Source organism: Sus scrofa, chromosome 4, assembly GCF_054392235.1.
Source record: "Sus scrofa isolate SSC_HxYL_T2T_F1_AM1 chromosome 4, Sscrofa_HxYL_maternal_Yorkshire_Landrace_v2.0, whole genome shotgun sequence".
Taxonomy (NCBI): domain Eukaryota; kingdom Metazoa; phylum Chordata; class Mammalia; order Artiodactyla; family Suidae; genus Sus; species Sus scrofa.
In genome coordinates, this window is record NC_139386.1 from 28,850,906 (window position 1) to 28,876,873 (window position 25,968).

At 36.2% G+C, this 25,968-nt stretch overlaps 1 protein-coding gene across 3 annotated transcripts in view; it reads right to left on the reverse strand.

Moving 5' to 3' along the window:
• LOC110260239 (uncharacterized) overlaps positions 1 to 25,968 on the reverse strand; it is a 440,837-nt gene that overhangs the window by 253,836 nt on the left and 161,033 nt on the right. For all 3 annotated transcript variants that reach the window (XM_085021871.1, XM_085021872.1, XM_085021873.1), the window contains exon 3: positions 7,972 to 8,157. In XM_085021871.1, the coding sequence (XP_084877997.1) occupies positions 7,972 to 8,157 (186 nt within the window). The remainder of the gene's footprint in view (positions 1 to 7,971; positions 8,158 to 25,968) is intronic.

The window sequence follows — 25,968 nt, forward strand, 5'->3', positions numbered from 1 at the left end:
CCCAATTTACACTCTCATTTTTTATCTTTTTCAATTTTTTTTTCCTTTTTAGGATATCTTTGCATGTCCCTTTAAGATGAATTTTAAAAGAAACTCATAACTTTGATTTAAAAAATCTTGTTGGGATTTTACTTAGAATTACATTTAACTTACATATTTATTTGGGTATAATTATCTTCACACTATTGAATTTTCTTGTCCTGAAGCCTGTTTATTTACATCTTAATATATATACTTAAGTAAAAACATGTAATTTTCTCAATAAAGTTTGTGTGCATTCTGCTAAGATTGTTGTTCATGGGTTTTAAATAATTTTTATTGCTATTGAGTTGAAATTTTTTCTCATTCATTTTTCTAATCAGCTTTTTATTTGTATATATAAAAGTAACTGATTTTTGTGTGTGTGTTGACATCATATCATTCTATTTTACTAAAATTTTTGTTCTACACCCTCCTCAGATAATACTCTCATATGCATATAATAAAAGTTTAAGTCCCTTATTCCAAAATTTCTAGCTATTTTCCTTTCTTGCTTTGTTGTATTGGTAAATTTCCTGTTTTAGCAGCAATATTGCATTAGGTATTCTTATTTTGGTCAAGACTTAAGTGGGAATGCTTTAAATGTCTCACCACTACAATGTCTGCTAAATTTTTCAGACAAATTTTTTAACTAAATTAAGGAGAAACGTATTTTTCCCAGTTTGACTTTATTAATAATGGTATTGATTAATGAGAAATGCCTTTTTTGTAATAATTATATAATATTATCTATATGTATTCATTTAGTTTAATTTTATAAATAGATTTCCCAATGCTAAACCATCATTACACTTCTAGAACAAATCCTGATCATTTATATTACTTTCTGAAAAAGTTACTGGTTATAATTTGAATTTTTTTTTTTTTTTTTTTTTTTTTTTTTGTCTTTTTGCTATTTCTTGGGCCGCTCCCGAGGCATATGGAGGTTCCCAGGCTAGGGGTCGAATCGGAGCTGTAGCCACTGGCCTACGTCAGAGCCACAGCAACGCAGGATCTGAGCCGCGTCTGCAACCTACACCACAGCTCACGGCAACGCCAGATCATTAACCCACTGAGCAAGGGCAGGGACCGAACCCGCAACCTCATGGTTTCTAGTCGGATTCGTTAACCACTGCGCCACGACGGGAACTCCTAATTTGAATATTTAACTTGGGATATTTGTACTGGTGTTGGTAAATGAGAGTAATCTATAGTTTAACTTCATTTTTTCTTTTTTGGTCATTATGTTTTTTGTTCTTATGGAGCTTAATTAAAATATTTTGAAGGTTTTTTTTAAAACATTTTTAATGCTTTGGTAAGTTTAACAGAGCAATTTTCTTTTTTTTTTTTTCAAATTATAGTTGATTTACAGTATTCTGCCAAATTTTGCTGTGCAACAAAGTGACCCAGTTATTGATGTTTTTTTCTTTTTTTTTTACATTATCCTCCATCAAGTTCCATCACAAGTGACTAGATATAGTTCCCTGTGCTATACAGCAGGATCTCATTGCTTATCCACTCCAAATGCAATGGTTTGCAGCTACTAACTTCAAACTTCCAGTGCATCCCACTCCCTCCCTTCCCCCTTGGCAACCCATAGGCCTGTTCTCTATGTCCATGAGTTTGTTTTTTTCTGTAGACAGGTTCATTTGTGCCATATATTAGATTACAGATATAAGTGATACCATATGGTATTTCTATTTCTCTTTCTGACATACTTCTCTAAGTATGAAAGTCTCTAGTTCCATCTATGTTGCTGCAGATGGCATTATTCTGTCCTTTTTATGGCTGAGTATTATTTCATTGTGTATATATACCACATCTTAATCCATTCATCTGTCAATGGAAATTTAGATTGTTTCCATGTCTTAGCTAATATTGCTGCAATGAACTTAGAGGTCCATGAATCTTTTTCAATAAAAAAGGATATATGCCCAGGAGTGGGATTGTTGGGTCATATGGGAGTTCTATACTTAGTTTTCTTAGGTACCTCCATACTCTTTTCCACAGTGGTTGCACCAATTTACATTCCCCACAACAGTAACGGAGACTACCCTTTTCTCCACACCCTTTCCAGCATTTGTCATTTGTTGACTTCTTAATGATGGCCATTCTGACCGGTGTGAGGTGGTACCTCACTGTAGTTTTGATTTACATTTCTCTAATCATTAATGATGTTGAGCATTTACTCATGTGCCTGTTAGTCATCTGTATATCTTTTTTGGAGAAATGTCTACTCAGGTCTTCTGCCCATTTTTCATTGGGTTATTGGTTTTTCTGCTATTGAGTTCTATAAGTTGTTTGCATATTTTAGATATTAAGCCCTTGTCGGTTGCATCATTTGAAGCTATTTTCTCCCATTTCATAGGTTGTCTTTTGTTTTTGTTTTTTTATGGTTTCCTTTGCTGTGCAAAAGCTTGTAAGTTTGATTAGGTCCCATTGGTTTGTTTTTGTTTCTATTTCTATTGCCTTGGGAGACTGACCTAAGAAAACATTTGTACAGGTGATGCTAGAGAATGTTTTGCCTGTGCTCTCCTCCAGGACTTTCATTGTGCCTTGTCTTATGTTTAAATCTTTAAGCTATTTTGAGTTTATTTTTGTGCATGGCATGAGGGTGCGTTCTGGAACAAGACAAGGATGGCCACTATCACCTTTTAAAAAGGGATAGATTTTTAAAATTTTATTGACATATAGTTGATTTTCAATGTTGTGTTAATTTCTGCTGTACAGTTAAGTGATTCAGTTATACATATACACACATAAAAAGATAGATTGCTAATCTGGTTATTGATGTATTCAATTTTACCTCTTTTTCAATAATTTAAAGTAATTACACTTTCTTAGAGAACTGTTTATTAATTTTTATTATGTTTTTTGAGCAAAAAGTTATTCATAGCAATCTATTAAGTTTATTCATATTTTATGTGCCCAGTTATATTTTTACTTGTTTCAAATTACTTCGTCTTCTTTATCTTCAATACGCTTACCAGGGAAAACAAAAAGGTTCTCATTTTATTGATTAAATCTACTATATACTGTATTTTATTAATGTCTACTTCTTTACTGAGTTTTGCTCCCATTTCGGCACAAGGTTGTCCTTAATGGGCGCTTTACTGAAAGTTTCTGAGAGCCACACTAGAGCACTGTGAGATTATTTATGTGAGATTCTGTCAGTTTATGAGAGCTTTCAAGAAACTATTGAAATTAAGGAAAACAGGTAAATTTAATTACAAACTACATTATCTCTAGGTGGATAGGGCTTGTGAAATCTACTCTAACTTTATTTTTTGTTTATTTATTCAATTAATATTTTTGAATAAAAAATATTCCATGCCTACTATGTACTTCATGCTGTGCTATGTGCTGAGGACAGAGCAGTTAACCAAATAAACACAATTCATACCTTCACAGGGCTTCAGGCTAATGGAGGAACTGACATTAAACAGATCAACTGTTCATCATGAACAGACAAACATAAATTAGTAAGCAATTTTTGATTGTTCTACACATTTGAAAGAAACAAACGGGTGCCATGAAAAAGAATAATTTAGATGGAGAAATCAGAGAACATCTCTTTGAGGAAATGACATTTAAATTAAGATAAGAATGATGATAGGTCTTAGGTAAACAAAGAATGAAGGGAGGGAAGTGGGGGAGAGGGGAATACTATACACAAACACCTGGAGATAAGAACGATTCTGGTTTGCTCAAAAATCAAGAGTGATTACACCAAATTAAGCAGCTGGGGAGAAACAAAGCTAAGATATAGACCAAGATCTGAGCTTGATGGGCCTATAATGACAATGGAAATTCTGGATTTTATTCTAAATGAACTAAGAAATCATTAAAAGGTTTTCATCTAGGGAGTGATATAATCCACATTTCCAAAGACCACTTGGCTTCAGGGCATAGAACAAATTGGAGCAGAGACAAAAAGAGTAGTTAGAAATTGTTAATGTATATTATGCAAGAAATAATGATGATTTGGGCTAGAGTGGTAAAGATGGCAAAGGTACACTGATTCAAGGCATTTTACAAGATAAAAATCAGTGTGGCAAGGTGATGAGTTTCTTCACTGTTGTAAGATACACAAAACATAAACCTTACCATTTTAAGTGCACAATTCAGTGGCATTTAGTACAGTCATAATGTTTGCAACCATCACAACTATCAGGTTCCAGAATATTTTCATTACCCTATTAAAAAAAGAGTCACACCATCATAAAGACACTACCAGAAAACTGTTAGAGCTCATCAATGAATTTGGCAAAGTCACAGGATACAAAATGAATACACAGTAATCAACTGAATTTCTGTATACTAACAACAAAAGATCAGAAAGTGAAATTAGGGAAACAATCCCATTAACCATCACAGCAAAAAGAATAAAAATACTTAGGAATAAATCTGCCTAAAGAGACAAAAGATCTGTACTCTGAAAACTATAAGACACTGATGAAAGAAATAAAAGATGACACAAATAGATGGAAAGACATACCATGCTCCTGGATTGGAAGAGTCAATATCATCAAAATGACTATACTACCCAAGGCAATATACAGATTCAATGCAATCCCTATCAAGTTACCAAGCACATTTTTCCCAGAACTTGAACAAAGTATTTTAAAGTTTGTTTGGAAGCACAAAAGACCCAGAATAGCCAAAGACATCTTGAATAAGAAAAATGGAGCTGGAGGAATCAGGCTCTCTGACTTCAGGATATACTACAAAGCTACAGTCATCAAAACTGTGTTGTACTGGCACAAAGACAGAAATATAGATCAGTGAAACAGGAGAGAAAGCCCAGAATTAAACCCACAGACCCACAGTCAACTAATCTATGACAAAGGAGGCGAGAATATACAATGGAGAAAGGACAGCTTGTTCAATAAGTGGTGCTGGGAAAACTGGACAGCCACATGGAAAAGAATGAAATTAGAACACTCCCTAACACCATACATAAAAATAAACTCAAAATGCATTAAAAACCTAAATATAAGACCAGATACTATAAAACTCTTAGAGGAAAACATAGGCCAAACACTCTCTGACATAAACCACAGCAACCTCTTCTCAGATCCACCTCTTAGAGTAATGACGATAAAAGCAAAAATAAACAAATGGGACTTAATTAAACTTAAAAGTTTCTGCACAGCAATGGAAACCCTAAACAAAACAAAAAGACAACCCACTGAATGGTAGAAAATATTTGCAAATGATTCAACTGACAAGGGATTAATCTCCAAAATTTATAAATACCTCTATAGATCAATACCATAAAAACAAATAACCCCATCAGAAAATTGTCAGAAGATCTAAACAGACAGTTCTCCAAAGAATACATACAGATGGCCAAAAAACACATGAAAAGATGTTCAACATCACTCATTATTAGAGAAATGCAAATCAAAACCACTATGAGGTACCACATTGCACTAGCCAGAATGGCCATCATCCAAAATTCTACAAACATTAAGTGTTGTAGAGGGTGTGGAGAAAAAGAAACCCTATTGCCCTGTTGGTGGGAATGTAAATTGGTGCAACCACTGTAGAAAACAGTATGTAGATTCCTCCAAAAACTAAGAATCGAATTACCATTTGATCCAGTAATCCCACTCCTGGGCATCTATCCAGAGAAAGCCATGACTTAAAAATATACATGTACTCCAATGTTCTTTGCAGCACTATATACAATAGCCAAGACATAGAAACAACCTAAATGTCCATCAATGGAGGAGTGGATAAAGAAGATGTGGTACATATACACAGTGAAATATTACTTAGCCATTAAAAGAAAAGAAATAACCACATTTGCAGCAACATGGATGGACCTAGAAATTATCATGCTAAATGAAGTTGGCCAGACAATGAGACACCAGCATCAAATGCTATCACTTACATGTGGAATCTTTAAAAAAATGACAGAATGAACTTTGCAGAACAGATACTGACTCACAGACTTTGAAAAACTTATGGTTTGCAAATGAGAAAGGTTGGGGATGTGGGTGGATGCACTGGGGGTTTGGGATGGAAATGCAATAAAATTTGGTTGTGATGATCATTGTACAATTATAATTGTAACTGAGTAATAAAAAATGCTATAAAAGAAGAGTCACACTGATAAGTAGTCATTCCCTGTTATGGATTGAATTATATTCCCCTTCCAAATTCATTTGTTGAAGTCCAAACTTCCAGCATCTTAGAAGATGACTGTATTTGGAGATAGGGCCTTTTAAGAGTAAATTGAAGTAAAATGAGGTAACAGGGTAGGCCATAATCCAGTATGACTGGATTAAGCCGATTGAGCAAATTAGGACACAGACATGCACAAATCATGTGAAGACAGAGGGAGAAAACTTCCATATACAAGTCAAGGATATAGGATTCAGAAGAAATTAACACTGCCAACACTTTGATCTCAGATGACTAGCCTCCAGAATTGTGAAAAAATGCACTTCTAATGTTTAAGTGCCCAGTCTATGGCACTTTTTTATGGCAGGCCTAGAAGACTAATGCACTCTCCATTCCTTCTTCCCTTCAGCTCATGGAAACCACTTATTTGCTTTTTTGTCACTATGGATTTGCCTATTCTAGGTATTTCCTATAAAGAGGACCTTGCAATATGCGGCCTTTTCTGTCCAGCTTCTTTCACCTAGCATAATGTTTGAAAGGATCACCCATGTTTGGCATGTATTATTACTTTGTTCCTTTTTATGGCTAAATAATGTTTCATTATATAAATATATCACTTCTATTTATTCATTAGTTGATGGTTGATAATGACTTTGATGTAAGGAATGAGGGAGAAGAAGCTGTCAAGAATGACCTCTAGATTTCTAGCTGGAGAACCTAAACGAATAGATGCCATATACTGAGGTAGGAATGAGTGTAGGAAGAATATATTAGAGGGAAATTTGGGAAGCTTATGTCTACAAAGGGTTAATGATTAGTCACATTGCCTAGGCAGGACTGTGTCCTTCCATTCCATTCCCCTCTCACTTCCTCTAACAAATCAGCATGGATGAGGTAACCTAAACCATTTTTAGGTTTCAGAAATTTATCTTTTCCTATCTACCAAGGGAAATTATTCCTGGTTTTTTGTAGCCCAGGTATATGCCCTTGGGCCAAGCAATAAATTCCTAAACAAACTAACAAAAGCTACAAGCAAAGAATTTCAACATATGAACACATAACTGAATTTTAAGTAGTAACACATTCACAGTATTAAAATTCATTCAACTAAACAAGTGATCCTTTCTCTTGGTCTCCCAGAACATTCTAGTAATTTCATAATTTTTATAATTATGAAAATAGTAAGTACTATATATGATAACTGATTTACTTTGTTGTGCACCTAAAAGTAACACAACTTTCTAAGTCAACTACATTCCAATAAAATTTATTAAAAATAAGTACAAAATTTGATATATACAGAAAGGAACATAAAAGTGAAAGCGACTTATGATCTCTTCTCTTGTAGATAAACATTGTTAACATTTTATAGTATTTCTTTTATTCTATATTTTTTACAGAAATATCTCCCTAAACTCAGCCTAAACTCAGGGCTGTAAACCTAAAAGAATTGTGCTTGGCAAAACAGTGACTGGCATGCTCAAGGTGCTATAGGAAATATAGATTTAAGGAGAAGTGTTTAACTGTACCAAGTTAGTCTTAAAACACAGCAAATAGAAATTCTAGAACATGTTTACTAAAAAAAAAACAAAAAAGCTTATATTATTTTTTAGAACGCTCTTGTCTAAATTGCCTTCTTCAGTTGTATAGGGAATATTGCTCTAATGTCACGACCTGCTGGGGTTTTTACATAACCAGACTCTGTCACTTTTCACTTTTTAAACAAGCTTTGACTGCCTTGAAATGTCTTTTGCATTCATGGTCTCCATCATTTGTTTTTGCAATTAGTGGCAAAATGTTTGAGTACTTCATCACCCTTACCTTTTGCCTTGTCCCAGCTTCTTCATCATTTATCATGGGGCTTAAGGACACATTTGTTGGAAGGTAGCCTTCAGTTTCTCCAATGGGAGGGTGAGTTCTCTTTCTTTTGAAGTATTCCATAGACTGGCTTACATGATCTACAGGAGGAGTTAACAACAATAGCAATCTTCTTTTGTTTAAGAGAATCTAACAAAACAGGGAATGATAACCATTAGCATCACAGTCATCAACAATGACAAAAGCAGCAGCATAGGATTACATTTTCCAGATATTTTAATTGTTATGCAGATATAAAACTAAGTTAGCTAAGAGCCAAAACTTTTCTAATTTTAAGTACTTAATACAATTTAAATCTATTGTTTTTGTCATCTGTACTCTTCAATTAATATTCTAGAAGAATTTCTCCTGTGTGAAGGTTATGAAAAATTACAGTTTTTCTTTGAAAAATGTAAAAAAAGGATTAATGCATTTTGTAGTCTAGTGCTTTGTTTTTGAAGTAAAATAGACATGGCTATTAAGGAACATCCTTTCCAGGAGAAAGGCAGCATGAAAATTGGCTTTCTTATTGAAAACTACATGTGGCCATGGTCAAAGTACTATCTACTCTCTTTCAAGGCTAAAGTGAATTTCTGGTGCCACTTCAAGCTGGTGATAGAGTAAAAACAAAATGTCAAAACTTGGATCAGTGTAGCTTGTCACAACTCATCTATATGAATGTATCCTTAAATGAGAGTCTTATTAAAAAGGAAAGACCTAAGAAGACCTAAGCTGATCCAATACCATGGCTCCAAAGCCAATTAGTCATATTTGGTCTCATGGCCAAGTGAAAATAAAATGCTGATCAGTACAGAAAGATGGATTTTGTGGCAAAAACACAGAGTCAAAGTAACTGTCATTACTTGTCAATATCCCCTCTTGCCACGAGGTAATGGTGGAAACATGGCTAGAGTTTGAGCCACTTCTGGAAAAAAGTCATCAGGTCAGATTGCACATGATTCATTTGTTTCAGAAAAGGTTAAAATATCAACATTATTTTGAAACTCACTTCAGCCAAAAATCAATTTTTTCACATTAAATTTAAGCTACTATGTTTTCAAAAAATTTTTAAAATATTTTATAACATAGTACTTCTAGCTCACTGATATGCATAATGCATTTTATATGTTAATTTTCCTTATTTAAAAATAACCTGTTTTAAAAAAATAAGAAAGGAGTTCCCTAGTGGCTCAGTAGGTTAAGAGTCTGGTATTGTCACTGATGTGGGTCTGTTATATGTTGTGGCATGGATTCAGTCCTGAGCCTAGGAACTTCCACATGTCATGCATGTGGCCAAAATATTAATAATAACAATGGTGATGATAATGTTTTATTTCAGAAGATTAATGTTTTAACGTTCATGGTATTTATACACTCATGGTAAGTGTTTAATTATTTAAAATTTTATGAAAATAAATATTTGAATGACTATTTGGACTCCTGAGATGGAAAGAAGAGAATTTATATTTCTTTTCCTCCATGCTGAATCACCCTAGGCCATACCACCAATTGTTTCCCAGAAACTGCATTTATATCACAAATTTTACCTAAATAAATTTATTAGAGCCTAGAGAAGTGAGATGTTGGATTCAAGAGATTTATTATGATATATTTCACAGCTAAAGATTAAACTATAAATCCCAGTAGCTGGAAGGTTGGCCTTTGAACAATGTTTTGATTTATATTTGGGGGTATGTAACCAAAGTTAACTTGAAATTTTACCTCAACACCTGTAAGATTTCTCTAATCAAGCTGATAAAGGTTCATTTATTCTTTCATTCAGTTATCCAACAACTATTTTTTGCCAGTTGTTACAGAACAAGCAATATCATCATTCATTCATTCCATAAATATTCACTGGGCACCTACTCTGTGTCAGGCATTATTTTAGATGATTAAGATATATCAATGAAAAAATTTATACAAAATCCAGCCCTCAAGGTGCTTACGTTCTTGTTGGAGGGATAAGGGGAGTTAAATAAAAGATAAACATAGTATATGAGTATATCATGCATCTTATAATAAGAAGGTGAAGAATACTATTTGAAAAAAATATATAGCAAGGTGATCAGGGGAAAAATTGAAATTTCATATAGAATAATCTTAGAAGGGCTCATTTGGGAAGGTGACATGTGAGCAAAGACTTGGAGGAGAAGAGGAGATAAGCCACGTGTATGTTCCCATGGGCGGAGGGAACAGCCTACGCAAAGGCTCTGGGAAAGGACAGATTGTACCTGGCATGTTTGAGGCTGTGAAAAGAGGCCATAGTATCTAGAAATGAGTGAACAAGAGGGAGAATCAGAGCAGATAAGCACAGATAAGTAAGGGGAAAGATCATATAGGATGCTATCAGAAGAATATGTCTTTTATTCTGGGGGAGATGGGCAGACATTGGAGGGTTTTGACTTGAGGAGTGACATGAGCTGATTTAAAATGCCATTCAGAGCAACATGTATGCAACTACAGATTATCACAGTAAGTGAAGTAAGTCAGAAAGAGGAAGACAAACACCATATGATATCACTTATAGGTGGAATCCAAAATATGACACAAATGAACCTGTCTACAAAATGAAAACAGGCTCTCAGAAAAGAAGAACAGACTTGTGGTTTCCAAGAAAGAGGGGATTGAAGGAGGGATGGAATGGGAGGTTGGGTTCAGCAGATGTAAGTTATTGTACATGGAGGGGATAAAAACAAGATCCCACTGTATAACACAGAGAAATATATTCAATGTCCAGTGATAAACCAAATGGAAAAGAATACTTTTAAAAGAATATATATATATATATATGAATTTTAAAATGTTTATTCAATTTAGATAGTAGCAGAAGATAATATTTTGCAGGAATGTCCATTGCACCATGGCAGCTGTTCGGGGCCAATACTCCAACATCAATAGAAAAGGAAGACGACTTCTCCAAAGGGACCAGAACTGCAACCACATTCTGAAAATTTTTAAGCAGATCTAGGCTGCACCTTGTTGTAGTTTCAAATTGCCCAGAAGATCCTGGGATAATATTCAAATTTAAGGAATTTATTTGGCAAGTAGAGGCAATACTGCAGCAAAAGTGGAGAGGTAACACAAGAAATAGAAGGCAATCAATAAAGGATATTAGCCACTACAGTGGGCAACTGAAGCTTATTCCCACAGGGGAACTCTGGGAAATGGTACAAAACATATGCCTCAGAATTACCGGAGAGGGAGGTCTAAGATGGCAGAGTAGCAGGATGTAAGGCTCATCTACTCCCACAAATAAATTGAAAATACAACTATATGTGGAACCATTTGCACAGAAAATTTGGGGAAAACTGACAAAAGATCTCAAGGTTGTGATAGAACAGGAAAAACATTACAAAACCAGATAGGACATAAAAAAGAAGAAAGAAGAAGAACAGGATAAAAAGAAGTGAAAGGAAATGAGACAGGACCTGCTTTCCCAGGAGGGAGCTGGAAAGAAGAATAGCTCCTGCAGCCCGAGAAATTCCCCCACAAGTGACTAGACCAGCCAAAAACATAGGAGGAGGTACTCTAGACAAATGGTCTGAAGCAGTTAAGAAGGAGATAGTCCTCCACAAATGGTTAGTGCTACGGGCAACGGGCAACTGTAGGGGGATGCCAGCAAGTGTTGGGAACTAAAACTTTGGCCTTAGAGATCGGACCCAAAGAAGGAGCTGGGGCTGGCTACATGGGGAAAAAACCGGGGTTGGCCTTGCAGAAACAGCCTGGAGGGACTAGAGTATAGGGTGACAACTATGGAGAGCATCTAACTGGAGGCAACTCAGTCAGGATTAGAGACTACCATTATTTGGGGATGCTGGAAAGAAGAGGCAGGATCTACCACTACAGCTTTGTCTCCTACACCCACTTTCTCAACTGCAGGACACTGCCTGCCTCAGCTAGGGAACCACTTGGTGGCTGCCTAGCAATGGCTGGGAATCATCCCCACCTTTAGGGCTACAGACTTCTTGGAGCAGGTGAAGTAACGGCCTGGGGAAATAACATGAGTTCCTGGTTCCTGCCTGGGGGGTCCAGTGCCAGTGGAGGCCAACCTGAGCCAAAAGAGCTGCTGGCAGTGGTGGCACTCATCCCCTGAGAGATCAGGAAAAACAGAGGTGCTTGGGCTCCACGCAGAGAATCTGCCAGTGCTCTGACCAGCAGGGCAGTGCCAGAAAAGCTGCTGGCAGCAACGCCCACTTCCTGCAAAAGCAACGACCTGCTTGAGCAGGGAAAACACAGTAGTCTCAGCTCTGCCCAGAGAGCTGTGTCCATTCCCATGAGAGGAACACCAGTGCCCACTCCCTGCCAATAAGGGAAAACACCAGTGCCCTGCCTCTTCCCAGAGAATCTACACAGGCTGGAGTCACCAAAGCAGCACCAGAAAAACTGCTGGTGGCAGCACCCACTTCCTGCAAAAGCAGTGATCAGCTTGAGCAGGGAAAACAGGTGTCTCAGCTCCACTCAGAGAATCTGCAGATGATCGTGCCAGCGTAGCAGTGCCTATTCCCGTGAGAGGGCTGCTGGTGCCCGCTCCCTGTTGATCAGGGAGAACACAGGTGCCTTGTCTCCGCCCAAAAAATCTGCAGAAGATCATGCCAGCAAATCAGTGCCAGTGCACATTTTCATAAGAGGGCTACTGGTGCCCACCCTCTGACAGAGTTGTGTGCTGCCCATTCAGTGAAAAGCACAAGATATAGGCCCCCTGGCAGTGGTCCTGTGAAGGCTCACATCAGGGGCACTCTTTCCACACCAACAGAGCCAGGGGAGGCCCATTAGCCCACACTCCAATCTGCAGGGCTACAGAGAGCACTTCTACCAGTAGCAAAGTGGGGGGGGGGTGGACTGCCAGAAACACACATACTGCAGCTACAGTGAAAGCTTGTGAGCAAGAAGCAGGGAGAAGCCCCCCTACCCCTGAGGCTTTAGAGTGCTGGCAGAGCAGTGGAACCTCTTCCTATATCTACAGAGAACAGTCCCTAGGACCTACCCAGCAAAGAGGTACACATGAACCACTACGACCCCTGAGAACTCCAGGACTGGGCACTGCTTCAACATCTATATACCAATTGTCAAGGGGATGATAAACAGAAAGGTAGACACTATGAGACATCAAAGAAGCAGTGTTTGGACAAAGAAAAAAGACAAAAACCACTAAATGATGAGTAGATAGGAAATTTACCTGAAAAAGAAATCAGAGTAATGATAATAAAGATGATCCAAGATCTTGGAAAAAGAATGGAGACAAAGATCGAAAACTTAAAAGACATGTTTAACAAAGAGCTCAAGGACTTAAAGAGCAAAATGAATAGTGCAATAGTGGAAATGAAAAATAATCTAGAAGGAACCAATAGCAGGTTAACAGAGGCAGAAGAACTTATTAAGTGAGGTGGAAGATGGAGTGGTAGAAATCACTGATATAGAATAGAGAAAAAAGAATGAAAAAAAAAACTGAGGAGAGTCTAAGAGATGTCTGGGACAACACTCAATGTACCCACATTCACATCATAAGGGTTCCAGAAAGGGAAAAGAGAGGAAAAGGGCCAGAGAAAATATTTGAAGAGATTATAACTGAAAATTTCCCCAATTTCTCACTCAAGTGGAAGAAGCACAGAGAATTCCATACAAAATAAACCCCAGAAGAAATACAGCAAGACGTATATTAATCAAACGGACAAAAATTAAGTTCAAAGAAAAATATTAAGAGCTACAAGGGAGAAGGAACAAATCACATATAAGGGAATTCCCATAGGAATAACAACTAATCTCTTACAGATACTCTACAAGCCAGAAGAGAGTGGCAAAATATATTTGAGGTGATGAAGAGGAGGAACCTAGAACCAAGAATATTTTACCCATAAAGCTCTCATTCAGATTGATGGAGAGATCAAAAGCTTCACATACAAGCAAAAACTAAGAGAATTCAGCACCTCCAAACCAGCTCTATATCAACTACTGAAGGAACTTCTCTGAGCAGAGAAGGAAAAGCCACAATTAGAAACAAGAATATTAAAGATGAAGACGATCACTGGCAAAGGCAACGATAATTCAAAAGTAGGAAATCACCCATTGACAAATATAATATCTAAACTAGCAAGCATGAGGAGAGAACAAATGCATAACACTGAAAATGCATTTGAAATTAGGTAGACCAGCAAGATGAAACAATTCTTCACACATATAGATGGATATATCAAAATATAAGGAGAACCACTAGGCAAACAACTATAATGGTCACATACATAAAGAAGAAAAACCAAGCCAAATATAACACTAAACATGGTCAGCAAATCGCAAGAAAAGACAATAAGAGGAAGGGAAGGAAAAAGAGCCAAAATAGCAATCCAAAAAAAGTTAAGTAAATGACAGTAAATACATACTTATCCATAATTACACTGAATGTAAATGGATTAAATGCTCCACCTAAAAGAAAAAGATTAGTAGAATGGATTCAAAATCAAGACCCATATATATGTTGTCTCCAGGAGACCAACTTTGGATCTAAGGACATATACAGACCTAAAGTGAGGGAATGGAATAAAATATTACAGGCAAATGAAAATTATAGAAAAGCAGGAGTAGCAATACTCATAGCCAACAAAATAGATTTTAAAATAAAGAAGGTCACAAGAGACAAAGAAGGACATTACATAATATCAAAGGATCAATACAAGAAGAAGAAACAACAATTTTAAATATTTATGCACCCAGCACAGGAGAAGCACAATATATAAGCCAACTACCAATAGTCATAAAAGGGGAGATTGATAGTAACACAATAATAGTGGGGGACTTTAACACCGCACTTACAGCAATGGACAGATCATCCAGACAAAAAATCACCAAGGAAACACAGGCCTTAAATGATACACTAGAATAAATAGACTCAACTGATACCTATAGAACTTTTCACCCCAAAGCAGCAGAATATACTTTCTTTTCAAGTGCCTATGGAACATTCTCCAGTATAGATCACATTTTGAGCCACTGATCAAGCCTCGATAAATTTTTAAAAATTAAAATTATTTCAAGCATTGTCTCTGATCACAATGCTATGAGGCTAAACTACAAGAAAAAAAAAAACAGCAAAAAACACACTCTTGGAAGCTAAACGAACAATGGATCATTGAAGAAATCAAAGAAGAAATTAAAAGATACATAGAGGCAAATGACAATGAAGATATAATAATCCAAAAACCTATAGGACACAGCAAAAGCAGTTCTGAGAGGGAAGTTTATAGCAATGCAAACTTATCTCAGGAAAGAAGAAAAAATCCAAATAAACAACCTAACCTTACACATTAAACATCTAGAGAACAGAAAAAGCCCAAAATTAGTAGAAGGAAAGAAATCATAAAGATTAGAGCAGCAATTAATAACATAGAGACAAAGAAAGTAATTGAGAAGATCAATGAAACCAAAAGTTGGTTCTTCGAAAAGATGAAAAAAATTGATTCACAGCCAGACTCATCAAGAAAAAAAAGGGAGAGGGTTCAAATCAATAAAATTAGAAATTAAAAAGGAGAAGTTGCAACTGACATTGCAGAAATACAAAGGATCATGAGAGACTACTATGAGCAACTTCATGCTAATAATAACCTAGACAAAATGGACAGATTCTTACACAGATACAACCTACCAAGACTGAACCAGGAAGAAATGTAAAATATGAATAGATCAATCACAAGTACTGAAATTGAAAATGTGATTTAAAAACTTCCAAAAAACAAAAGTCCAGCACCAGACGGCTTCACAGATGAATTCTACCAAACATTCAGAGAAGAGTTAACACCTCTTCTTCTGAAACTTTTCCAGAAAATTGCAGAAGGAAGGAACACTCCCAAGCTCATTCTACAAAGCCACCATTACCCTGATACCAAAACCAGAAAATGATACCACAAAAAAGAAAATTAATATCACTGATGAACATAGATGCAAAAATCCTGAACAAAATATTAGCAAACTGCATACACATATACATTAAAAAGATCATACAGGATAAGGACACAAATAAAACAATGGGACCTAATTAAACTCAAAAGCTTCTACACAGCAAAGGAACCCATTTAAAAAATGAAAAGACAACTCAGAATGGAAGAAAAATTCTGCAAATGATTCAACTGACAAAGGTTTAATCTGCAAAATATACAAACAACTCAGACAATTTAACAGCAAAAAAAAAAAACAAAAAACAACTTAAAAATGGACAGAAGCCCTAAATAGACATTTCACCAAAGAAGACATACAGATGGCCAGCAGGCACATGAATAAATGCTCAACATCACTAATTATTAGAGAAATGCAAATCAAAACTACAATGAGGTACCACCTCACACCAGTAAGAATGAGAATCATTAGTAAGTCCACAAATAACAAATGCTAGAGAGGATATGGAGAAAATGGAACCCTCCTACATTGTTGGTGGGAATGTAAATTGGTACAACCACTATGGAAAACAGTGTGGAAATACCTCAGAAAATGAAATCTAGAATTCCCATGTGACCCAGCAACTCCACTTCTGAGCATATAACCAGACAAAAATTTCATTGAAAAAGATACATGCACCCATATGTTCATTGCAGCACTATTCACAATAGCCAAGTCATGGAAACAACCTAAATGTCTACTGACAGATGAATGGCTTAAGAAGATGTGGTACATATATACAATGGAATACTACTCAGCCATAAAAAAGGACAAAATAATGCCATTTGCAGCAACATAGATGGAACTAGAGACTTTCATACTAAGAGAAGTAAGTCAGAAAGAGACATACACCAGATGATATCACTTATATGTGGAGCCTAAAATATGGCATAAATGATCTACAAAACAAAAGATCATGGACATGTAGGACAGACTCATGTTTGCCAGGGGGGAGGGGGAGTAAGTGGGATGGACTGGGAATCTGGGGTTAGTAGGAGTGTACAGGCAATGAGATCCTCTGTATAGCACAGAGAACTATATATCTAATCACTTGTAATGGAACATGATGGGGGATAATGTGAGAAAAAGAATGTGTATATATATATATATTTATATATATATACATACATATATATATATATGTATGACTGGGTCACTTTTCTGTACAAGAGAAATTGACAGGACATTATAAATCAATCATAATAAAAAAACTAAAAAAAAGAATTATTCCATCCAAGATGCAAATGCAAACTTTCAGATTCACTGGTCAAGAGCTGTTCTGAGGATATTAACTCAGTATTTCTAGCACGCCACTTTTCACAGTTGAGTGTAAGTGGTTGGAGAAGGCAAGTCCTTAGGCTCACCTGGAGGTTTAAAGTCAGAGCAAATTGAGACATTTGAGCGATAGGAGTTGGGCACCGAGAGCGCCTGCTATACATGTGGATCCACCTCCCCTCTAGGGTTGCACATATTAACTCACAGGTTGTCTGCTGCACAATTCCATGGAACACAATTGTCTGCTGCACAATTCCATGGAGCACAATTCACATAGATGACAAGGTGAGTGGAGCCCCTCTGGAGTCTTGCACCTTGACTGTGCCCATCTGGGGCCCAGTTCAGTCAACACAACTATGTTAAATCATCAACTTATAAACGTCTTCCATGATTAGTAGTCTACAGACAAGGCCTGACTTCAGCCACTATGGTTCAGTTACAGAAGTTTCTGAATGACTTCCATGGAGATTGAGACTAGATCTTCTGACTTATTAATCCTTGTCTCTTTAGTATTATTACTTTTTTATTAACTGGCCTGATGAGCCAGACATATACAATCCATTACAGTTAGTATTATTCCCTAGAAACAAAGTGAAGACTGAAGTGTTACAAAGGTAAGATGAAAATCTATGAATAGTTGTTCCCAGTATAATGCACTTTGTTTCTTGGGTCATGATCTCTTTATCTGCTAATACAGAAAAAAACACATATACGTACATGCCATTATTTAAAAAATTCATAAAGCATCTGTGATGTTGAGTATAGCCACATAAATAAGACACACTCTCAGCCCATATTAAGCTCATGGTATAAGAAAAACACAATCAAGGAAACAACTACAGTTGCAACAGCTGGAAACATCCTTACTGAAACAAGTCTCTAATGAAGGGCATTAACATCATTTTGCAAACTCCAGGCATCAATATTAACAAAGTCTTTAACTTGAGACTTTATGAAAACAATAGGAAAATTTGAAAATGTCTGAACTTATTCACTGATACGGGAAATACATAATTTGCCACCTAAACTTAAATGAGGGTATTAACAATAAACTAAATACCACTCACTAGGGTTATGATATCAGTGTTTGGCTATTCCTAACTTAAGGAATGACCAGAAGAATATCTAAGACAATAATATCTATTCTGATTTCAACTGGATTATTCTTCTAGGTTTGCTGATTTTCTGTATCTCCTACAATGTTTTCTTTTTTGTTTCATGCAATTTGCTCCAGGATTGCGTCATTCTGAGAACTTAGTTGAAGTCTATTTGAAGTAGAATTTTTATCACTTAGTTGCTTTTGAGTTTTGGTTCCCTCTAATGTTTTCTGTAAAATGTCTACTTCTGTTGCTTGGCTGTTTCCCTAAGCTGATTACTCTCTGGCTATGTTCTCTCCTGCTGGCCACATTCCCTGCTCTAGTGAAGGATGGCTATTTTCAGCTCTAGCTGTCCTGAAGATTTGCTTCCTAAGTAGAGCCTGTGCACAAAATAAGCCCCTTATTTCACTGTGCCAAGACTTTTCCAATATATAGTACTATACAGCAGCTTACCATTTGAGGCTCAATGTTTTGAAGTCACGTGATAATAGAAGCAGGAACTAGAATTTCTAGTAGATATTGAATACTCCAAGTGTATACTGACTGTACCAGATAGGTTCCAGTATAACAAAGAAGTCTTACTCTGGAATATACTTCCTTGATCTGTGTTTGAGGATAATAAAAACACTTTTATAGGATTTCTAGACAGGTTAGTTAATTCTCCAAATACTGCAGTTTCTTGGATTAGCTGTAACATTAGTTCTCTGGTATTCCTTTTTTGGAATAAGGAGGATCCCACTGCGTGATTTAGTTTTTCTTCAAAAATAAACTTCACAAGTAGATCTTACAGCACCATATGAACAACTCATGAGTTTTTAAAAAACTTATTTTTTTTGTCTTTTTGTCTTTTTAGGGCTACACCCATGGCATATGGAGGTTCCTAGGCTAGGGGTCCAATCAGAGCTGTAACTGCCAGCCTACGCCACAGCCACGCCAGATCCTAGCCACGTCTGCAACCTACACCACAGCTCACGGCAATGCTGGATCCTTAACCTACTGAGTGAGGCCAGGGACTGAACCCACAACCTCCTGGTTCCTAGTCGGGTTCGATTCTGCTGCGCCATGACAGGAACTCCTAAAAACTTATTAAAATCACTATAAAGTATATTCATCACTGTAAATTGATCAGTTATTGACACTACTCCTCTAAATGCACTGATCGTTGCTGTCTAGTCCATCTAGTGACATGATCATGGAAGATAAATATGGAGAGATCACGAGAATTGACTTTATCCAAAAGATTTATCTCAAAATTTTCTCTTTACTCCTTTGTATGCTAAGTATCTATGCCCTAGAACTAAAGTCATGCTCAAGGAGAAGGTTAACAGAACAACTGGGGAGAGAGAATTTATACTTACTGAGAACCTACTATGAAGTTATACTTATTGAGAACCTACCATAAGGTATATATAACGCCTTATAAATATCTGACTTGATTATCATAAAATTCTTATAGGTTATAAATTTTCTCTCATGGTAGAGGAAACCTGAAGATAAGTGACTGCCTTAGAATTTAAATCTATGTTCTTCAGACTACTGAGGTCATGTTTTTCCATTTATGTTTCTGTTACACAAGGTAAATGAAGTTGAAAAATTGTGTTTGATTAAATCTTGATCATTATGTCAAAAACATTTCTATTTGAAATATTCCAATTCATTCACTCAACAGCCAATATTTGGAGCATCTGCTTTGTGGGAAGTATTATATTGAACTTATCCCTACTCTGATCATTCTCTATCATCTTGTCTTGGGCAAAGAACTGGTCTTGCTAAACTTCACAGATGCTCAAGGACATGACAGATCCATGCTCAAGGATCTGAATTGACTTAGCTTCTTTAAACTTCAGAAGAAAAATCCTTGTTGGCTGATTTCTTTCATATATATTTGAGATACAGGAAGGGAAGTTAATTACACTGCCTGGTGAATTTTAATCCTTTGACTTGAAACTACCAGGATACTAAACTCGACTGGCTCATTCCAAAGAACCAAATATCAAAATGGTCTCCATCCCTGTGCGACTTTTGCACAAAACAAACTCCTTCACAGACCAGAGTGGTCCTAGCAGTGGGCTAACATCCCAGCAAGCAGCTGTGCTGGTCCAGGATGAGTCCATGACATAGTCTTAAAAGAGAGATATACCAGCCAACCAGAAAGATACTGATACTGTATCTCACAATGCCAGAAACAAGTATCACCTTCCTTCCCCGATTTCATCTACAATGAAATAAAGATTAGATTTCTGGAAATATCTGGATATGGAGTAGAATTTTATGAAGTCTCATCTCAATATTTGGTAACATTTAGACACTGCCCAAGGGTGCTAAACTTCAATCCATTCCTTACAGTTAAAAACACTTTTTCTCCTCCCCCCATAAAAATGGTCTCATTGTTCTTTATTTAGTCTAACGGAAGGATCCATGTACCAGCACTGCTTTAGCTTTGCTTGGCTTCAATTATACAAGCTAACCACACTCAGTTGGATGGCAACTGCCCTAGCAGTGTTCCTGCCCTCTCCAATACATGAGTGGAGTTTTTCCACCCACAATGTCAGGTACAGAATATGGATCAGGGATCAAAATTCTCAGTGCAAATGGAAGAAAAGTTCCAATGAAATGATACTGCTTCTAAGATTAAGATATACTGACCTGCTCCCCCATGCATAATAGTATTAAAAACAGCCAGAATTTTGGCTAATCACTATGATCCTGGCACCTTACCAACTTCTTTACATATATTATCTCATATACAATATGGAATTCATCTACATTTTGTCAAATTCTTGAATACATTTCTCTTTCCTTCTCTCTCTCTCTCTTTTTTAAATCACGGTTTGTTTTAATTCAGTTGAGCTGTTGGTCCTCTCCTGTTTGTGGTCCCTGAGGGCTGTCAACTCCCTGCTGCCATGCAGTACCAATTACATACTTTCAGACCACTAATCTCTCTCCACCCCACCAGCTTTCCTGCGCCTGACCACAGAGTGACAACATCAGCTGCACCATGCCACGGAAAACAGGACTCAACATTTCAGGAGAACCAGCTCAGCTAAGAGAGTTTCCTGAGCTGTGAAAAACCTCTTAACACTTTAATGTTGTAATAACCTCAGCTTCACCTGCTTTTCTTTGGGTCACAGGGACCATTAGTCATGTGAACATCTTCCATCCAACCATAAATAGAAACAGAATGATTGCTTTTGGCTCGGGGGAACTTCTCAGCCTGGCAACAAGGTGGTACAGCTCGGTGGGCAACGTGGCCAAGTGGAAACCTTGTTTTCATGAGTGTTGGAAAGCCAAGATATTGTGTGACCCTTAGGTAGTATTTAACCTTTGGATCTCCTCTGAGCCTCATTGGAGGTGCCTATAGATGCAAACTATTGCTTTTGGAATGGATTAGCAATGAGATCCTGCTGTGTAGCACTAAGAACTATGTCTGGTCACTTATGATGGAGCATGATAATGGGAGAAAGAAGAATGTATACATGTTTGTGTACTGTTAACTGATAGTTAACAATTGTTAACTGATCATTCTCTGGAACTTTAGTTAAGGTCTTGTAAGGATATTGAAGTTTAAAATAGACCTTAAAGGTTTATAAGCCAATTATATTCTGGTTATTTTTTAAATTTCTTTTCATTTTCCCCTCCTTTATTTTTAATATAAAATGGGTCACCATGCTGTACAGTAGGAAAAAATTGTATTGAGGAAATAATGATAAAAAATTAAAAAAACAACAATTGGATAACTCCTAGACAAATATAAAAGAAAATACTTTCAAGAATGAGCACAGGTCATTGCCTGTCTCTGCCAATAATTCAGGTCATATATTTTGCAATCATATTCAACCAAAACTCCTATGGCCCCTTATCAGGCACCAGGATCCTTTCCTGTTTCCAGAAACACGGCTTTGACGGAATTAATGAAATGCTTTATCTTATTATTCCAACTGTACACTCATTTTAAAAACAACATGTCACTAAGCATATGTACGATATTCTCTTAGTTTCTCCAGTGTTCTTTATTGTTAACTGATCATTCTCTGGGACTTTAGTTCAGGTCTTGTAAGGATATTGAAGTTTAAAACAGACCTTAAAGCTTTGTAAGCCAATTATATTCTGGTTATTTTTTAAATTTCTTTTAATTTCCCCTCCTTTATTTTTAATATAAAATGTATTTACTTTTCAAGTATTTTCTCTAGATTGCTGGGTCTTAATGCTAGAGTGAACATGGGATGAAAGAGAAGTTTCCTGGTAACATCTTACAAACCTCTGAACTCATCCATCCTTCATATATTTGTGTCTCCAGGCCCTCCACAAAAGTGAAGAACAGTTGCACTTTACCCTTTGTTGGATATAAATGTTTTCAAGCCACCTTAATCTATTTCTGAAAGATTTAACTAGTTTTATTAAAGGTCTTGTTGATATTTGAGGGCACGATTAAAGAGATTACATTTAAAGTATCAAAATAAATCACTATGATATTCATTTGTTTTGTAAATGGGGAAGTGATATCATAGGATACATTAAGACTTAGCCATAACCACACAGCACTACAGCATATGGGAGATCCAGAATCAAAATTCTATTAATGACCTAAATCTTTCACATATTGTGCCACTCAGTGGTGGATAATAGATTAAACTAAGACATTCCTTTCTTTCCAAAGACTTTGCAGGGTAAATCATTATGCAAGCAGATGGTGCTTCCAATCCAATCTTTAGCCAGTGTTCTGAGGTGAATGCTGAACACAGCACCAGAATCACTATAGTTCTTGGCCATTTGTTCATAGAGGAGCATAAACTGGAATAAAATGACAATATTTTTTCACATATCAAAGAAAGAACTTTCAATAACAGATTAAACAATTTATCTAAATTCAGAGTGAATGTCTTATCTATAATTCCACTGCCATCATTTTTTTTTAGTCCAGGAAAAATTGATATGAGGAAGGGAAATGGGTCTGCTCAGTTCAGGAAAATGTTTAATTTTTTTCATTTTGGAGTAACCAGTACTTCCATATGATTTATAGATATTAATGATAACCTGACAATACAAAAAGCATACGAGCAGATTTATTTTCCTCTGCTTTTGAAAATCTTACACTGAAATATATTAAAGTTAGAAAAATAAAACCAATATGTAATTACTCCAAAAAAGAGTCTGCCTGGAGTCACAGGCTATTTCTACTTAACTACCAAGAACTAGAGGATAAATGATTTCTTTCTACTCTTTCTCATGGCCAATGCAAATATCACCAGTCAAATATTCTCTACATTTTAGTCCAGAATGGAGGGCAAAAGCTTTGTGGCTCAGTAATTTTTCAACTAACTAAAAGGACCAATGATGATTAACTTTGTATGGTAAAGTGTTTGGCAAGATTACATATGCATGTCCTCCCTATAATTATTCCTTCTCAAGTAGATTGTCAACATTTTGTAACTCCAGCCATAGAGACAAGATAAGAAACAGAGAGGAAATGATGCTTTTAGGTCCAGGAAGTCAAATCCAAGAAGAAAGGAGAGGCGATGCCTTTGATAAGCTGAAACATACCCAGAAAAAGGAAAGAGATCTATAAGTCCTCTTATATAGATACTCTGGAACAGAAATCTCAGAGGATGGCAAGACTTTAGAGGGGAATGATGTGTGTAAGGAGCTAGGATTGTAGACACCAATATCCCCAGGTCATAAAAATTCTTCCCTGTACCCACGTCTAGCACGTAAACAGCAAAGCTCCAGACATGAAACGACAATATAAATTGGATTAATGCTGCAATATGGAATATTGATTGATACCCATATAAATTTCTATAGTGCTTTAGCACGAAGTAGAATTAAAAAGTTTTGGAGGATGGAAAAATTCAGTAACATTGACCAAGAAGGTTGAATTCTCAGGATTGAGGTAAAAATTTTTTAATGTGGCATTTTTGTACAAATGTGTTTATTTATTTTGCTTTCATGACAGGCAAACTTCTTTGACATATACGATGCTGTCAATGTAACAAAATACCCAATACCAAGATATGTATTCTTGAAAGCCAGCAAAATGTTTCTTTCCCTGCTTCTGCCTTGCGTATATCCTTTGACCTGAACAAGTCCTTGAAATATGCTCAGCTTTGTGTTTCTCATTTAAGATGAGAACAAGTATACTGTCAGGCTTACCTTATAAAGCTACCAGATCCAGAATTACCAATAGTAGTAGTACCAATAGGAATTGGTGCTGTTATTGCTATTGTGGTTTATTAGTTTCACTACGACATGTCTTGAAAGTGGTATGGTTTCTTTAATAAGATCTACCAATGTCTACTGTCAGTAGAGCAATTAACAGATATCATAGCTTCTCTAGCTGACAAATGTAAATGTTGCAGATAATATAAATATGCTTTTAAATATTGTACACACTTTGATAAATTATTACATAATAGCTAATAATAAACCTATAGATTATATTTCTAAAAGCAGTACAATTATAAAGAGCTCTTAAAAAAGTCACTTACTAAATTTATGAACTGACTGAGAATGTGCCCTGGTTCATTTTTGGTCATGTGAGTAATATTCAAACATAGATATTTTGTCTTTAAAATGATATTTCAATAGCCAAATGTTGGTGGCAGGCTTATTTGAAAGCGAGCATGGTGTCTTAACCAAGCAGTATTTTTGCTCTAAGTCAGGGAAACAAGAGCTGCAGAACCAGGAAATGCAGAGGGAGCATGGAAAATATTTAATCAACAGTTATCCCTCTACAGGAAAATCACTAGTATCTATAAAATGAAGCAGATGACAGTGCTGTTCTGCTTCTTAGTATTAAGGGAGGAGGTGCTAGGCATGTAGTTTCTTTCCATTTGAAGAAGGAAAAGTACATATGCAGAAATCTAGGGGAGGGGAAGATGTGGAGGGACAGATTCTACATTGTACAATTCAAAGATGAACAGGAGCTAGGAATGCTACTTTATAAATTATGTATACAAAGGGGAAATGAATGAAACCATTAAAAAATATCTAAGGGACCTGAATTTATAATGATATTTTCTTTATCATAACCAAATTATTATGGAAATAGCCAGTCAGTAAATGGTTCTTATCTACACTAAGCACTGCCCACCTAGTACGTTATCTATCATAGCAATAATCTAGAAAGCTATGTTTAAATATAGCAGTGAGATACTTCCATAATCTTTGAGAGTCTTATTTCTAATTAGCTAAAAGAGTGATATTTAAAAATTGCTTAGTGGCCTGAAATCCATGGTTTGTCAATCTCTGCTATTAAATAGCCATTGTTTATTTCATGTGAAAAAAACTGTTAGTATTCAATAATCATTCTATTTAAAAAAGCAGTAACATTTCTTCCTTGCTTGCTCTTTACATTGAATGAAAGACTGCTTTTGTAAAAATTACACATTTTTGAGAGAAAGATGGGCTACAGCATCTTAGGTTCAGATTTTGGTTTCAGCACCTTTCATCCACGAGAATGACTGTGCTGAGGCTGAATTGAGATTGACCACACTCGACCTCAGAGAGGCTATGTGAGAGACAAAACTCACGAGCCAGCTGGACAAGCAGTGGTCTTATCTCATACTATCCTCGTTTAACCTTGATTAGGTCACTCTGGTAGAAGAGTTACTTTTTTAAAGATAAAATATAAAGATATGAGGTCAAATTATCTATGGAAATCCTACTT